Source organism: Bubalus bubalis, chromosome 1, assembly GCF_019923935.1.
Source record: "Bubalus bubalis isolate 160015118507 breed Murrah chromosome 1, NDDB_SH_1, whole genome shotgun sequence".
Taxonomy (NCBI): Eukaryota; Metazoa; Chordata; class Mammalia; order Artiodactyla; family Bovidae; genus Bubalus; species Bubalus bubalis.
In genome coordinates this window covers 115578960-115596315 of record NC_059157.1, presented here as the reverse complement: position 1 = coordinate 115596315, position 17356 = coordinate 115578960, and the positions used below count along the sequence as shown (strand labels likewise).

The 17356-nt window shown below is 37.8% G+C and overlaps 1 protein-coding gene across 5 annotated transcripts in view; it reads right to left on the bottom strand.

Annotated features, from left to right (window-relative positions):
• The window catches only part of IQCG (IQ motif containing G), a 54701-nt gene that overhangs the window by 18160 nt on the left and 19185 nt on the right, over nt 1–17356 (bottom strand). For all 5 annotated transcript variants that reach the window (XM_044942774.2, XM_044942771.2, XM_044942769.2 and 2 more), the window contains 3 exons: nt 13621–13844; nt 11459–11587; nt 3124–3205 (listed from right to left, as the gene is read on the bottom strand). In XM_044942774.2, coding sequence (XP_044798709.2) covers nt 3124–3205; nt 11459–11587; nt 13621–13844 — 435 coding nt within the window. The remainder of the gene's footprint in view (nt 1–3123; nt 3206–11458; nt 11588–13620; nt 13845–17356) is intronic.

Genomic DNA, 17356 nt, shown 5'->3' with positions numbered 1-17356 from the left:
AAGGGGACAACAGAGGATGAGATGGTTGAATGGCATCACTGACTCAATGGACATGAGTTTGAGTAAACTCTGGGAGTTGGTGATGGACAGGGAGGCCTGGCATGCTGCAGTCCATGGTGTCACAGTCAGACACAACTGAGTGACTGAATTGAACTGAACTATACTGACTCTAAGAAGGAGCAAAGTGAAACTAAAGTCTTGATTCTGGCTAGAAAAATCTTGTAAGTTGAGAATTACAAAGACCTAACTGTCTTCAACGGTTTCATTAGAGGTTGTTGTTTTTATTCCATTCTAAGTTGTGTCCAACTCTTTCTGACCCCATGAACTATAGCACACCAGGCTTCTCTGTCCTTCACTATCTCCTGAGTTTGCTCAAACTCATGTCCATTGAATCAGTGATTCCATCCAACCATCTCATCCTCTGTCGCCCCTTTCACCTCTTACCCTGAATCTTTCTCAGCAACAGGGTTTTTTTCCAACGATTCGGCTCTTCGCATCAGGTAGTCAAAGTATTAAAACTTCAGCTTCAGTCTTTCCAATGAATATTCAGGATTGACTTCTTTAGGATTGACTGGTTTGATCTCCTTGCTGTCCAAGGGACTCTCAAGAGTCTTCTCCAACACCACAGTTCAAAAGCATCAATTCTTCAGCGCTTCAGCCTTCTTTATGGTCCAACTGTCATATCCATACATGACTACTGGAAAAACCATAGCTTTGACTATACAGACCTTTGTTGGCAAAGTAATATCCCTGCTTTTTTTAATACATTGTCTAGGTTTGTCATAGCTTTTCCTCCAAGGAGCAAGCATCTTTTAATTTCGTAGCTGCAGTCACTGTCCACATTGATTTTGGAGGCCAAGAAAATGAAATCTGATACTGTTTCCAATTTTTCCACATCTATTTGCCATGAAGTGATGGGACTGGATGCCATGATCTTTGTTTTTTGAATGTTAAGTTTTAAGCCAACTTTTTCACTCTCCTCTTTCACCTCTATCAAGAGACTCTTAAGTTCCTCTTCACTTGCAGTAGGAAGCTTCACAACTCAATTATTCCCTCACCTTCCAGTGATCTCCACACACACTTTCACACACTCAAGCCTGCCACCTTAATTGCTGGCATCATTTTCTGACCCACAGGTATCCCGTATGCATGTACTTCCTGTTTTCTTGTTTTCCAACCTTGACTTGACCACTGGTTCTTTAGTAACTCTAGAGATTTTACTTGATTTCATCTTGCCAGTTGTCTTTTGTTCAAGGTTTGCCTTCAGTCTTCTAGTCCTGGTTTCACTCCTTTTCTGATGATCAAAATATCTGAGTGATATTCTACTTTAGTTTTACTGAGCCTGAATATTACACCTGAGACTGCAATCCAAGAAGGTAAGTTTCACAAGCAAGTGATACTTGTTGGAAAAATTATATTATCAACAATATAATGTAAAGAAAAGAGAAAAAAGGGGGTTGTGATAGTAGCATAGGGGACTTGATTGGCAGAGCCCAAAGCTGAGGTCTCTTTTGATACTATTTGGTTTGAAGTCTTAAAAGGACATTAATATAAATATCTTTTTTTTAATACTCAAGGACTACAAGAAGAACTAAGAATAATGGTAGAGTTTTTGAGGGGAAAAAAGTTAAGAAACTTCTGAAAAATTCTATTCATTACAGAGAAAGCCTAAGTGTACACCAGTTTTTATAAAGTTTTTGGAGGTGATGGTGGTGCAAAAATGGTTTTCAAAGAGCGTAGGCTATAAACAGAGGGTTAATAGGGATAATGAAGTAAAAATCAATAACAAAGGTACTTTAAAACTGATAATAGAAAATAAGAGAGGATGCTAAGCAAGTCAGAAGACCTAAAGATAATAAATATCTCAGAAGAAAGGCTAGTGACCTTCTTCAGACAATTCTTCCAAATACATTTTCCTAATATTCTTCTAATTTCTTTGTAGGAGATAAGGAAGATTCCCATATGTGAAGTATAAGCTTGTCCAAATAGCTAGGCAATGAAAAGCTGATATATCAGGCCATACTTAGTAACTTTCTTAATTCTAAAAGTCATGGTACTAATTTCTAACTGCCCAAACACAGTTTTGTAAGTACTTGCTTAAAACTTGGCATGAATTTCCTTATACAGGTAAATTAGACATAAGGTAAGGCCCTAATGACCAGAAAAGCTCAATAAATCCACTCTGTAGTTGAAATATAATACAAATGACATTATTGCTGCTGCTAAGTTGCTTCAGTCATGTCCGACTCTGCGACCCCATAGACGGCAGCCCACTAGGCTCCTCTGTCCCTGGGATTCTCCAGGCAAGAACACTGGAGTGGGTTGCAATTTCCTTCTCCAATGCATGAAAGTGAAAAGTGAAAGTAAAGTCACTCAGTCGGGCCCGACTCTTAGCGACCCCATGGACTGGAGCCTACCAGGCTCCTCCGTCCATGGGAATTTCCAGCAAGACCAGAAAAGCTCAATAAATCCACTCTGTAGTTGAAATAGAATACAAATGACATTATTAACACTAACCATTAGGTGCAAGGAGTATTTGTGTTGTGCTTAGTCACTAAGTTGTGTCTGACCCTTTGTGACCCCATGGACTGTAGCCCACCAGGCTTCTCTGTCCATGGGGATTCTCCAGGCAAGAATACTGGAGTGGGTTGCCATGCCCTCCTCCAGGGGATCTTCCCAACCCAGGGACTGAAACCAGGTCTCCCGCATTGCAGGCAGATTCTTTACCATCTGGGCCACCAGAGAAGCCTTGTAAGGAGTATGTGATGTGCTTAAGGTACTACCTAGGACCATAATCTCCCATCTGGAACCTTGGCATACAAGAGACTGCCTGAGACAAGGTCTTCTAAAAGGAAGGAGTGGGTGATATGGTTGGATTGGTTGGGAGGGGTAAGAACAGACTAAGAGCTCCAGAGTGTTAGAGTCTCTCAAAGTTTGATTCTGGACATGTTTGTGCATTCCACCAAATATCTGCTATCCTTTTATTTTTAATATAAATATTAAAGGCAACTCAGGGAAAACAACAATTTCTTATACATAACTTCTTTTTTTGCTTGAAAAAGATGACTTCTACTTAGCTGTTATCAGCCCAGTAACTTTTGGCATTGTCCAGATAATTCTTACCTGTACTTCAGCTTGCCTTTCTTTTTTGACATTAAGCAACTGTTTTTGAAGAGATTTTATCTTCTTTCTTCCATTTTCCTCCCTAGAGAAAATAAGGATAATTTGTATTTTAGAGAAGTGCTTCTCAAAATTCAGTGTACACAGGTTCACCTGGAGGCTAAAAACCAGATTCCTGGGCTCTGTCCCAGATTCTAATTCATTCAATGGAATTTGCAACTGTGCCAAGGTCCCAGGTGATGCTAATGGTACTGGTCCATGGAGCAAAATTTCAGTAATATTTTTAAAAAGACTGTGATTTTGCTCTCACTTTGCTCTCTCACCATGCTGCAGTTTGCATGGTCTCTCAGCTCTGCGTCCTGGAGATGGTGCTAAAGTGGAGAGAAGTTTCTCAAATGCTGATTGCTGAAGCTTCCAATGCAAGTTTCTCGCCTCCTTCCAGTGTCAATAGATTGGCTTCAGTGCACAGGGGTGACAGGACCCGGAGACACCTTTCCTAACACCAGAAGGTGCTGGAGTGGGCTGAGGGGCTGGTCAGTCCAGAGGCTGCTGTCCATACCCCCACCAGGTTCTGGCTCAGAACCTTGAAGCAGGGAAGAACCCCACGTTCCATGATGGGCTCAGGAGGGAGGATTTGTCAAGTGATCAAGCCCTAAGCAGTGACTCCAAGACCCCAGTCTACCAGAGAACTAACCCTAGGGAGTATCAAATAGTGAGAACTCACAAAAAGGAAACCACTTGAATAAAAGACCCAGCATCACCCAACCACCAGTAGCACCCTGTGCAGGATGCCTCATCTAAATGACAAACAAAACAAAAACACAAACCCAATAATCAGCAGACAGGATTACCACCTCACTCAGCCTTGCCCATCAGAGGAAAAACAAACAAACAAACAAAACCTCAGCACAATTCTCACCCTACAAGAAGCTCACACAAACCACTGAACCAACCTTAGGAGGGCAGAAACCAAAAGGAAGAAAGTATTGAACCTTCTTCAAGGAAAGAATCCAACTTTCCTAGAAGCCTGGGGAAAGGAGACCTCAAACACAATAACTTAGGAAAAAAAAAATGAAAAGGCAGAGAAATACTGCACAAATGAAGGAACAAACTAGAAACACAGAAATCCAAATAAATGAAGAGGAAATAGGCAAAGTACCTGAAAAAGAATTCAGAATAATGATAGTAAAGATGATAAAAACCTTGAAAACAAAATGGAGAAAATGCAAGAATCAATTAACAAAGACCTAAAAGAATTAAAGAATAAATATACAGAGACAAACAACACAATTACTGAAATTTAAAATACTCTAAAATGAATCAATAGCAGAATATCTGAAGCAGAAGAATGAATCAGTGAGCTGGAAGATAAAATGGTGGAAATAACTTCTGAAGAGCAGAATAAAGTAAAAAGAATGGAAACAGCTGAGGACAGTCTCAGAGACCTCTGGGACTATATCAAATGCACCAACATTCAAATTATAGGGGTCCTAGAAGAAGAAAAGAAAAAGAAAAGGTATGAGAAAATTTTTGAAGACATTATAGTTGGAAAATATCCCCAACATTGAAAAGGAAATAGTCAATCAAGTCCAAGAGGCACAAAGAGTCCCATACAGATAAACCCAAGGAGAAACAAGCCAAGACACATACTAATCAAACTAAGAAAGACTAAACACAAAGAATATTAAAAGCAGCAAGGGAGAAGCAAGACGTAACATACAAGGGAAACCCCATATGCTTAACAGCTGATCTTTCAGCAGAAACTCTGCAGGCCAGAAGGGAATTGTAGGATATATTTAAAGTACTGAAAGGGAAAAATCTACAACCAAGATTACTGTACCTGGCAAAGATCTCATTCAAAACTGATGGAGAAATAAAAAGCTTTGCCGACAAGCAAAAGTTAAGAGAATTCAGTACCATCAAACCAACTTTACAACAAATGTTAAAGGGACTTATGTAATCAAGAAATACAACAGAAGAAAAAAGATCTACAAAATCAACCCCAAACAATTAGAAAATGGCAATAGGAACATATATATCAATAATTACCTTAAATGTAAATGGGTTAAACACTCCAACCAAAAGACACAGACTGGCTGAATGGATACAAAAACAAGACCCATATATATGTTGTCTACAAGAAACCCACTTCAGACCTCAAGACACATATACCCTGAAAGTGAGAGGATGGAAAAAGTGTATTTCATGCAAATGGGAAGCAAAAGAAAGCTGAAGTAGCAATCCTCATATCAGACAAAATAGACCTTAAAATAAAGAAGATTACAAGAGATAGGAAAGGACACTACATAATGATCAAGGGATCGATCCAAGAGAAAGACATAACAATTTTAACTATCTATGTACCCAACATAGGAGCACCTCAATACATAAGACAAACACTAACAGACATAAAAGGAGAAATTGACAGTAACACAATAATAAGTAGGAAATTTTAACACCCCACTCACACCAATGGACAGATCATCAAAACAGAAAATGAATGAGGAAACACAAGCCTTAAATGATACATTAGATGAGATGGATCTTATTGATATCTTCAGGACATTCCATCCAAATGCAGAAGAATACACCTTCTTCTCAAGTGCACATGGAACATTCTCCAGGGTAGACCACATCTTGGGTCACAAATCAAACCTCAGCAAATTTAAGAAAACTGAAATCATATCAAGCATCTTTTCCAACCACAATGCTATGAGACTAGATATCAATTACAAGAAAAAAAGTGTAGGACACACAAAAACATGGAGACTAAACAACAAACTTCTAAATAATCAACAGGTTACTGAAGAAATCAAAAGGAAAATCAAAAAATTTCTAGAAACAAATGATAATTAAAACACGACAAATCAAAACCTATGGGATGCAGCAAAAGCAGTTCTAAGAGGGAAGTTTATAGCAATACAATCCTACCTCAAGAAACAAGAAAAACATTGAATAGACAACCTAACTGTACACCTAAAACAACTGGAAAAAGAAGAAAAAAACCTAAATTAGTAGAAAGAAAGAAATCATAAACACCCAAGCAGAAATAAATAAAAAAGAAAGAAACAATAGTAAAGATTAATAAAACTAAAAGCTGGTTCTTTGAGAAGATAAACAAAATTGACAAACCTTTAGCCAGACTCATCAAGAAAAAAAGGAAGACTCAAATCAACAAAATTAGAAATGAAAAAGGAGAGGTTACATCAGACAATGCAGAAATACAAAGGATTATAAGAGACTAGTATGAACAACTATATGGCAATAAAATGGGTAACCTGGAAGAAATGGACAGATTCTTAGAAAAGTTCAGTCTGCCAAGACTGAAGCAGGAAGAAATAGAAATTATGAACAACCCAATTACAAGCACTGAAATTGAAGCTGTGATCAAAAATCTCCCAAAAAACAAAAGCCCAGGACCAGATGGCTTCTCAGGTGAAATCTATCAGACTTAGAGAAGAGATAATGCCTATCCTTCTAAAATGCTTTCAAAAAATTGCAGAGGAAGGAACACTTCCAAACTCATTCTACGAGGCCACCATCACCCTGATACCAAAACCAGACAAAGATAAACCAAAAAAAGAAAACTACAGGCCAATATCACTGATGAACATAAATGCAAAAATTCTCAACAAAATTTTAGCAAACAGAATTCAACAACACATCAAAAAGCTCATACACCATGATCAAGCTGGGTTTATTCCAGGGATGCAAGGATTCTCCAATATACTAAAATCAATCAATGTGATACACTATATTAACAAATTGAAAGATAAAAATTATATGACAATCTCAATAGATGCAGAAAAAGCCTTTGACAAAATTAAGCACCTATTTATGATTAAAAGTCTTCAAAAAATGGACACAGAAGGAACCTACCTCAACATAGTAAAGGCCACAAATAATAAGCCTACAGCAAACATTATCCTCAATGGTGAAAAACTAAAAGCATTCCCCCTAAGATCAGGAACAAGACAAAGCTGTCCACTTTCACCACTATTATTCAACATAGTTCTGGAAGTGCTAGCTACAAGCAATCAGAGAAGAAAAATAAAAAAATGAATCCAGATTGGAAAAGAAGAAGTAAAGCTCTCACTGTTTGCAGATGATATGATACTGTACATAGAAAACCCTAAAGATAGTATCAGAAGATTACTAGAGCTAATCAGTGAATTTAGAAAAGTTGCAAGATACAAAATCAATACACAGAAATTATTTGCAGTTCTATATACTAACAATGAAAAATCAGAAAGAGAAATTAAGGAATCAATCCCATTCACCATTGCAACAAAAAGAAGTAAATATCTAGGAATAAACCTACCTAAGGAGACAAAAGACCTGTACACAGAATATTATGACACAAATGAAAGAAATCAAAGATGACATAAACAGATGGAGAGATATTCCATGTTCCTGGGTAGGGAGAATCAATATTGTAAAAATGACTATACTGCCAAACACAATCTACAGATTCAATACTATCCCTATCAAATTATCAATGGCATTTTTCACGTAATTAGAACAAAAAATTTCACAATTCATATGGGAACACAGAAGAACCCGAATAGCCAAAGCAGTCTTGAGAAAGAAGAATGGAGGTGGAGGAATCAACCTTCCTGACTTCAGATAATACTACAAAGCTACAGACATCAAGACAGTATGGTACTGGCACAAAAACAGAAATATAGACAAATGCAACAAGATAGAAAGCCCAGAAATAAACCCATGCACCTATGGGTACCTTATTTTTGACAAAAGAGGCAAGAATATACCATGGGGCAAAGACAGCCTCTTCAATAAATGGTGCTGGGAAAACTGGCCAGCTACATGTAAAAGAATGAAATTAGAACACTTCCTAACAACATACACAAAGATAAACTCAAAATGGATTAAGGACCTAAATGTAAGACCAGAAACTATAAAACTCTTGCTACTGCTACTGCTGCTAAGTCACTTCAGTCGTGTCCGACTCTGTGCGACCCCATAGACGGCAGCCCGCTAGGCACCCCTGTCCCTGGGATTCTCCAGGCAAGAACACTGGGAGGGGGGGTTGCCATTTCCTTCTCCAGTGCATGAAAGTGAAAAGTGAAAGTGAAGTCGCTCAGTCGTACCCGACTCTTAGCGACCCCATGGACTGCAGCCCACCAGGCTCCTCCGTCCATGGGATTTTCCAGGCAAGAGTATTGGAGTGGGTCGCCACTGCCTTCTCCCTAAAACTCTTAGAGGAAAACATAGGCAGAACACTTGATGACATGAACCAAAGCAAGATCCTCTATGACCCACCTCCTAGAGTAATGGAAATAAAAACAAAAGTAAACAAATGGGACCCGATTAAACTTAAAAGTTTTTGCACAGCAAAGGAAGCTATAAGCAAGGTGAAGAGACAACCCTCAGAATATGAGAAAATAACAGCAAATGAAACAACTGACAAAGGATTAACTTCCAAAATATACAAGCAGCTTATACAACTCAATACCAGAAAAACAAACCACCCAATCAAAAAGTGGGAAAAAGACCTAAACAGACATTTCTCCAAAGAAGATATACAGATGGCTAACACATGAAAAGATGCTCAACATCATTCTTTATTCAGTTCAGTCATTCAGTCATGTCTGACTCTTTGCGACCCCATGAATCGCAGCATGCCAGGCCTCACAGTCCATCACCAACTCCTGGAGTTCACCCAAATTCATGTGCATCAAGTCGGTGATGCCATCCAGCCATCTCATCCTCTGTCATCCCCTTCTCCTCCTGCACCCAATCCCTCCCAGCATCAGGGTCTTTTCCAATGAGTCAACTCTTTGCATGAGGTGGCCAAAGTATTGGAGTTTCAGCCTCAGCATCAGTCCTTCCAATGAATACCCAGGACTGGTCTCCTTAGGATGGACTGGTTGGATCTCCTTGCAGTCCAAGGGACTCGCAAGAGTCTTCTCCAGCATTCATTATTAGAGAAATACAAATCAAAGCTACAATAAGATATCACCTCACACCAGTCAGAATGGCCTTCATCAAAAAGTCTACAAACAATAAATGCTGGAGAGCGTGTGGAGAAAAGGAAATGCTCTGGCACTGTTGGTGGGAATGTAAATTAATACAGCCACTATGGAAGATGGCATGGAGATTCCTTAAATAACTACAAATAAAACCACCATATGACCCAGCAATCCTACTCCTAGGCATATACCCTGAGGAAACCAAAACTGAAAGAGACATGTGTATCCCATTGTTCATTGCAGCACTATTTACAATTGCTAGAACATGAAAGCAACCTAGATGTCCATTGACAGATGAATGGATAAAGAAGTTGTGGTACATATACACAATGGAATTTACTCAGCCATAAAAAGGAACACATTTGAGTCAGTTCTAATGAGGTGGATGAACCTAGAACTCATATGCAGAGTGAAGTGAACCAGAAAGAGAAAGATAAATACCATCTTCTAACACATATATACAGAATCTAGAAAAATGGTACTGAATAATTTATTTACAGGGCAACAATGGAGAAACAGACATAGAGAATAGACTTAGGGACATGGGGAGAGGGGAGGAGAGGGTGAGATGTATGGAAAGAGTAATATGGAAACTTACATAACCATATGTAAAATAGATAGCTGGGAATTTGCTGTATGGCTCAGGAAACTCAAACAGGGGCTCTGTATCAACCTATAGGGGTGGGATGGGGAGGGAGATGGGAGGGAGTTTCAAAAGGGAGGGTATATATGTATACGTATGGCTGATTCATGTTGAGGTTTGACAGAAAACAGCAAAATTCTATAAAGCAATTATCCTTCAATAAAAAAATAACTTAATTTTTAAAAAAGATTGTGATTTTAGTAAACTGGAAGAGGATTTTCTGGCTTATCAGTGTTGTATCTAAAATCGCTGCTGCTGAGAACAAGCTAAGAAGAGGACGAACAGGAAGAGGAAAAAGAAGAATCTTTTCTATTCTGAGCACCTCTTAAAATATAAGGACATAATCCCTGTCATCACTCCTGTTTTACAGATGAGGAAAACGCACATAGAGAGTTGAGGTGACTTGCTGCAGAGGATCTGAGAATGTGCCCCACAGACCTCCAAGTACAGGCAATGTGAGCAAATAAGGGTCCAAGCTGAATCCCTCCACTGTGTGTGCTCTGGGGCCACCCTTCCCACAGACTGCTCCCAGCCAAGTTTTGAGGGTGGCAGGGATAAGGCCATCCCTTCCTAGGAGACTCTGGACTTTTCTGATGTTTGACTTTGGCTCACAGACTCCCTGCTGACCTTGCCAAATCATCCTTAGATTGCAGGGTGGTCTCATCCACCCAACCTTCCCTCTCCTTCACTTAGGGTGAGTCTAGCATTGAGTCCAAAGCCTCCCTCCCCATTTTCTCTCACTTAAGGGTTTCCCTGATAAACATCTTTACATTAATAATCTCATCTTGGCATCTATCTCTAAGAAGATACAGACTCACACACTTGTCATAGTCACACAAGTGGTAAATGGCAGAGCAGAATTCAAACTCAGTACTGTCTGAATGAGAATTTAACTATTTTATGTTGTCCTCAGAAACAGAATTCTGCTTATCTCCAGCAATCCCTTTATTTAGGTTTAAAATAAAATAACGAACAATACAATAAAAAAATAATACCTATCTTAGCTTGAGCTGCTATAATAAAAATATCATAGATTGGAAGGCTTATAAACAGAGAAATTCATTGCTCACAGTTCTGGAGGCTATTAAGTCCAAGATCCGGGTGCCATCCAATTCAGTGTCTGGTGAGAACCTGTCACCTGGTTCACAATTGCCCATTTTCATTTGTATCTACATGACAGAAGAGGAAGGCAGCTCTCCTGGGTCTTGTTTATAAGGGCACTAAATCCATTGATGAGGGCTCCATCCTTAAGACCTACTCACTGACCAAAGATGTCCAATCTCCTAAAACCATCACTCTGGAGGTTAGGATTCCAAAAACTGAGGTTAGAGGAGCACAAACATTCAGTCTATAGCAACAACAATAATAACCAAAAAAAAAACCCTTATGATTAAGTAGCATCTAGAGAAATCCTGCTAACTAGAATCTTGAGATTGTCATTGCCAAAACAAACCATAGATTATGCACTACCCATCTGTGTAGTACATATATTGTACTATATATATTATAGATACAGATAACCGAAGCCCAGAAATTGAGCTATTGTTCCAGCAGAACTCTGAATAGAACCCAACTTTCTGACTTCTAGTTATCTCCCCTTAAAAGCAAAAACTTGATTTACTTTAGAAATCTAAGACTTCCAGTAAGAGTTTTATAACACTTTAAAAGGCAACAAAGCAAATAAACCTAAAGTTACTCTCACCTGGCAATGATATCATAGAAATGCATTTTGCTTTCCCTCTCTTTGCCCAAAACTTTCAGGAGATTGGTGAAAGTGCCTTCTTCTTGCAACTCCTCCAAAGTTTCTGTAATTATATCACTCAAAAATTGCCTGTAAGGAGAAACGAAAAAGATGAATCAGTAAGATATATTTCCCCACATTCACAAAGGGCTACAGAAATCACACAAATTAAGACCCAGAAGGACCATCATAACTAAATTTGAATTATTCTTGGAAGGCAGAAATAGTTTAGTCTTAGAAAATCTACTAATGGAAATCATCACATTAATGAGGACAAAAGGAGGAAAAAGCCAAATGATCATCACATCATTTAAAAACAAACAACTCTTGGCAAAACAGAGAAACTCCTTAACCAGAAAAAGTTTACAAACTGAGGACTAACGGTCCTGGAATGTACAGCATGATATTGTGTATACAACATTTAAGAACATGTAAAACTATGAACGTGAAAGTCAAAGTTAGTCACGCAGTCGTGTCCGACTCTTTGTGACCCCACAGACTGTAGCCCAGCAGGTTCCTCCGGCCATGGGATTCTCCAGGCAAGAATACTGGAGTGGGCTGCCATTTCCTTCTCCAGGGGATCTTCCTGACCCAGGGATCAAACCCAGGTCTCCCGCATTGCAGGCAGACTCTTTACTATCTGAGCCACCTATATGTATCATTTAAATAAAATACTTACATACCTAAAAAAAGTATCACAACATATACAAGAGAACAATAAATAACAAATCAGAAGAAATATCTGGGGGAAGGGTGAGGGAACTAGAATCAGAGGTACAATTGTCAATTGTACCTGACATATTTTATTTGAAAAAAAAACTCTTAAAGCTATCATGTAAAATGTTAAGATTTGGTGGTTATATACATAAGGGTTAATAATTTTATTCTTCATATTTTTCTGCACTCTTGAAATATTTCATAATTTTGAAAAAGTTAAATCATTTAAAAATTTTTGTATAAAGAGCTAATACAACACATTTTAGAGATGAGTGAATTCAGACTCAGGAAGAATAAATGCCTTCCTTGCCCAAGTTCACAGAACTAGCTTGAAAAAGAGCTAGAACTATTTAATTCAGATTCTTGACTCCTAGTCCATTGACTATTCTCTCCTAGGTAGAGAATTTTAAATACTGTTATTTAATGTTTTGATATAGAATCAGCAAGAAGTATTCTTACCGTTTTACATAATTATTACCAATAGTTCACACAAAAAAATTCAATAACTATATTGAGAAAATAAATACGATGAAGTCATGTCAGTTGAAAAACTATGATCCCACACACTGAGAATGAAAGGATATTAACTAGCAGCTTATAAACAGGACACCATCTTTAAGGGATGCAAATGTGAAACCAGATTATTTCTAACAAGAGATGATACCCTCTGGTGAGGGTCTAAAGCAGGGGTCAGCGAGTTTTTCTGTAATTGGACAAATAGTAAATGTTTTTGGTTTTGCAGGACATAAACTCCCTGTTGAAACTACTCGACTCTGCTGTTATCCCATCAAAGCAGTCATAGACAATATATAAAATGGGCGATGCTGTATTCCAGTAAAATTTATTTTCAAAAACAGACTACAGGCTGGATTTGGCTAGTGGCCCTGGGTAATTGCTATAAACCCTTATTTACCAAAAATTACTATCATAAAATTATACTTTCTTTTAAACTTAACAGGATTCTTTGTCAGCAAGCCAGTTGACAATGAAAAACTGAGTAATAAGAATGGAAGTTGAGACTGCTTAAGAAATCCTCAGGATTAAAAGAGTTTAAAATTTGACTACTTTGATAGTATCTATCTCTTACTAAAGAATAAAGCATAACAATAGCCACCAATCTCTGCCAAGCACTTGGCTGATGCCTCCCTCCAAAGTTATCATTATTCTCATTTTTAAAAACTGTAAACAAAGGCTCAATAACTTGCCCAACCATATAGCCACCACATTAACACTTTTACTTGTACCACACTTCCCCTAGAAAGCCCTTGGCTAATTCTATTATCCGCAGTCACTTGGATATAATGACCAATCCATTAAGAGAAGAGAGCAGTCAGCCATCCCTGTACTCACTCTTCATCCATCTAGAAATACATTATCACGTTTCCAAATGTGCTCTCCTTCCTTACCTATCAATCTGAATTTTCTTCAGTGTCTCTGTATTCATTATGGTCTGCCTTGTGGGTTTTTTGAAGATAAGATCTTGCACTTTGTTAAACTGGCCTCCTTGTCTGATTTCCGGCAACTTGGGTTCTTCTTTATGTACCAATGGACTGGATATTTTTGAGGGGTTTGATGCCAGTGGAACTTTTTCTGAGCTTCTTCCTTCTAAATGCATTTCTTTGTTATCCTTCTAAAAACAATAAATGATGTTTCATGTTAAAGACAGATTTTTAAAACAAAAAGAAATAATGCTATATGAGGGCCTCTTCCTCCATTTTAAACCTCTTGTAATATCAGTACCAGAAAATTATCCTCTTCTTCAGCCACATCAAACTGTATGCTCTGCTGTTTTGTGTCTTCCTGCCTTTAGACAACATTCCCACTCTCTGTCATTCCCCAAACTGGTAAACTTTAAAGACTATGACCAAAGACACAGTTCTCTGCGAAACATCTCTATTAGCAGACATTTACCATTTATAATTATTTGTATAAATATCTCCATTAAATTATAAATTCCATGAGGAGAGGGACAGTGTCTTACAGATCTTGGTGCACCTCAAATTCTTTTTGGAACAAGATAATATTAAATAACTGTGGCCATCTTTATAATCCCATTGTTTAGAACAATGTCCAGGGTACAGCAAAGACTCAAATGTTCGCTAAACACATGAATCTGAAATACAGTCATCCCTCGGTAACTGTGGAGGATTGGTCTGATCCACCACCACCCCCCCGACCCAGCCCTCAAGGAGACCAGAATCCACAGATCCTGAAGTCCCTTATGTAAAATGGCATACTATTTGTATATAACCTGTTTACATCCTCTCATATACTTTAAATAATCTCTAGATGACCTATAATACTAAAACAATGTAAATACTATGTATATAGCTGCCAGCACACAGCAAATTCAGGTTATGCTTTTGGGAACTTATTGGAATTTTTTTCTGAATATTTTTGATCCATGGTTGCTTGAATCTGCAGATGTGGAACCCACAGATATGGAGGGCCCACTGTATAAAGAATTAAAAGAGAATCATACCAAAGCCTAGGAGCCAATAGTGTATTAGTGGTGTGGTATAGATTTCGAAGTTCATGTGGGGAAAAGCCAAAAAAAAATATTTTTCAGACCCAAACTTGAATAGTAAGAGCTAAGCATTACCATCTTTCAACTGGGACAGGATACACCTTTCAGTTGATGATTCCTATTTAATCTGTGGCTAAAACCTTGAGCCAATGGGAAACCATATAATATAGTGGTTATGCAGTACATATGGGACTCTGAAACCAGACTTCCTTGTTTAAATCCTGGCCCTGTTACTAAACCACATTGACTTTAGACAACTATTTAATATCTCTATGCCTCCATTTTCCTGTTGATAAAATAGGGATAATAATAGTACTTGCCATCTTGCAGTTATTGATGAAAGAAAAAAAGGAAGGAAGGAGAAAAAAAAAGAAAAAGGGCATTTAGAACACTACACAGAACCATGTAAGTTCAACATTTGATATGATTACTTAAATTCTTGAGCTGATCCTATGCACAGAAGAGTTTTATTTGCATAAAAGCCTAGGTCTTCCTTAGCTAAACTTCAATTAGATTAGTTTTTAAAAAAAAAACTATCAATAAAGATTAATAAACACACACTCAACAGCATTTTTCCTTTATCAACAGCAAGCAAAGATTCAGATCTGAGGAAAACACACATATGCAAGTACAAAAAAAAATGCTACATTAAATAAGAATTGAATTTTAAAATACTCCTTTCAATTAAAATTGATATGACTGACTACAAAGAGAACAGAAACCATAGAATTCCAACAATTAAATTGAAAATTCAGTTCAGTCAGTTCAGTCACTCAGTCGTGTCCAACTCTTTGCAACCCCATGAATCGCAGCACGCCAGGCCTCCCTGTCCATCACCAACTCCCGGAGTTCACTCAAACTCACGTCCATCGAGTCAGTAATGCCATCCAGCCATCTCATCCTCTGTTGTCCCCTTTTCCTCCTGCCCCCAATCCCTCCCATCATCAGAGTCTTTTCCAATGAATCAATTCTTAGCATGAGGTGGCCAAAGTACTGGAGTTTCAGCTTTAGCATCATTCCTTCCAAATAAATCCCAGGGCTGATCTCCTTTAGAATGGACTGGTTGGATCTTCTTGCAATCCAAGGGACTCTTAAGAGTCTTCTGCAACACCACAGTTCAAAAGCATCAATTCTTTGGCGCTCAGCCTTCTTCACAGTCCAACTCTCACATCCATACATGACCACTGGAAAAACCATAGCCTTGACTAGACAGACCTTGGTTGGCAAAGTAATGTTTCTGCTTTTCAATATGCTATCTAGGTTGGTCATAACTTTCCTTCCAAGGAGTAAGCGTCTTTTAATTTCATGGCTGCAGTCACCATCTGCAGTGATTTTGGAGCCCCCCAAAATAAAGTCTGACACTGTTTCCACTGTTTCCCCATCGATTTCCCACGAAGTGATGGGACCAGATGCCCTATGCATAAAGAAAGCTTTAAGTATGTGGATGGTTATTACTCTAGATTTTCTAGTCTAGGGAGGGAATGGGAAACGTAAGGCCTGGAAAGTTTGTTCTTTCTGATCGCCCTAACCATCGTTCCTCTACCTTTGTGCTCAGGCATCTGGAAAAGGAAGCAAATGTGTCAAATGGCCTGATGAACAGATTACTAGAAATAAATATGAGTTTTTAGAAGAGAACTTAAAGGAACTAGCTAAATATTCTGGTCCATTCACCTCCTTGTACGGGAGGGTGTTAGATCCTAAGGGAAAAAATAAGAACAGTATTCCCTGCAAGGGAGCTCTTTCCAAAGTTCAGATCAATTACTCCCACTTCTGGTAGAACTTAGTGCATTAGTATGTTTTTCATAATTCCATTTCATGATTCTTTAGTTATAAAAATGGTTGTGGAAGAGGGATGATGCTAACTAAACTTTCATCCCAGTGTTGTTACTGTAAAGCTCAACAACGTGAAGCTTTTAAAGAAAGAAAACATCCACATTAGTACTAAGGTTTTTAAATATTTATCTTATGCAGGGCAATGGTACTGTAAAAATGTATGAGTTAGAACAACTATAATACTATAAAATGAAAAATTATTTTAAGAGTCACAGTTTTAAAAGTTATATAACTAACATATTCTGAAAGGGGCTTTTAAGTTCTATTAATCAGATTAAGAGTACAAACCTTTACTATTTATATTTCTATAAAATCATAAGCAGGGCTTCTCTCTGTCATGTCAGAAAATTTTGTGGGTGAAGATCATAAACCAGAATAAAACTGGAGAAATTTTGTTCTTTTATGTACTGGAATGGTGACCACTACTGAATGTTGTTTATAAATTTGTATTTTTCTTTCTCTCTTGAGTTTCTATGATGGAAAAGTACCGTTTTTAAAGACTGACAGTAAATATCATTGAGAAAACTTTATCTTGTTAACTGAAGATAATTAGCGAGGTTAGTGTCTCTTCTGTACTATCTGTTAACAAACAATTTAAGAATTAGACTAATTTTAAGTGTACTGAAAGGTTTAGTTCTTGGATTTCCAGATCTTTGCTTTTCATAAATTAATAAGGAAACTAATTTGTTGCAAAATTCCTATAATACAAAATAAAATAATGTTTTAAAATCACCCTAAAACTCATAGAATGTTAGTATTAGAAGGGCTCATTTAGTTAAAAC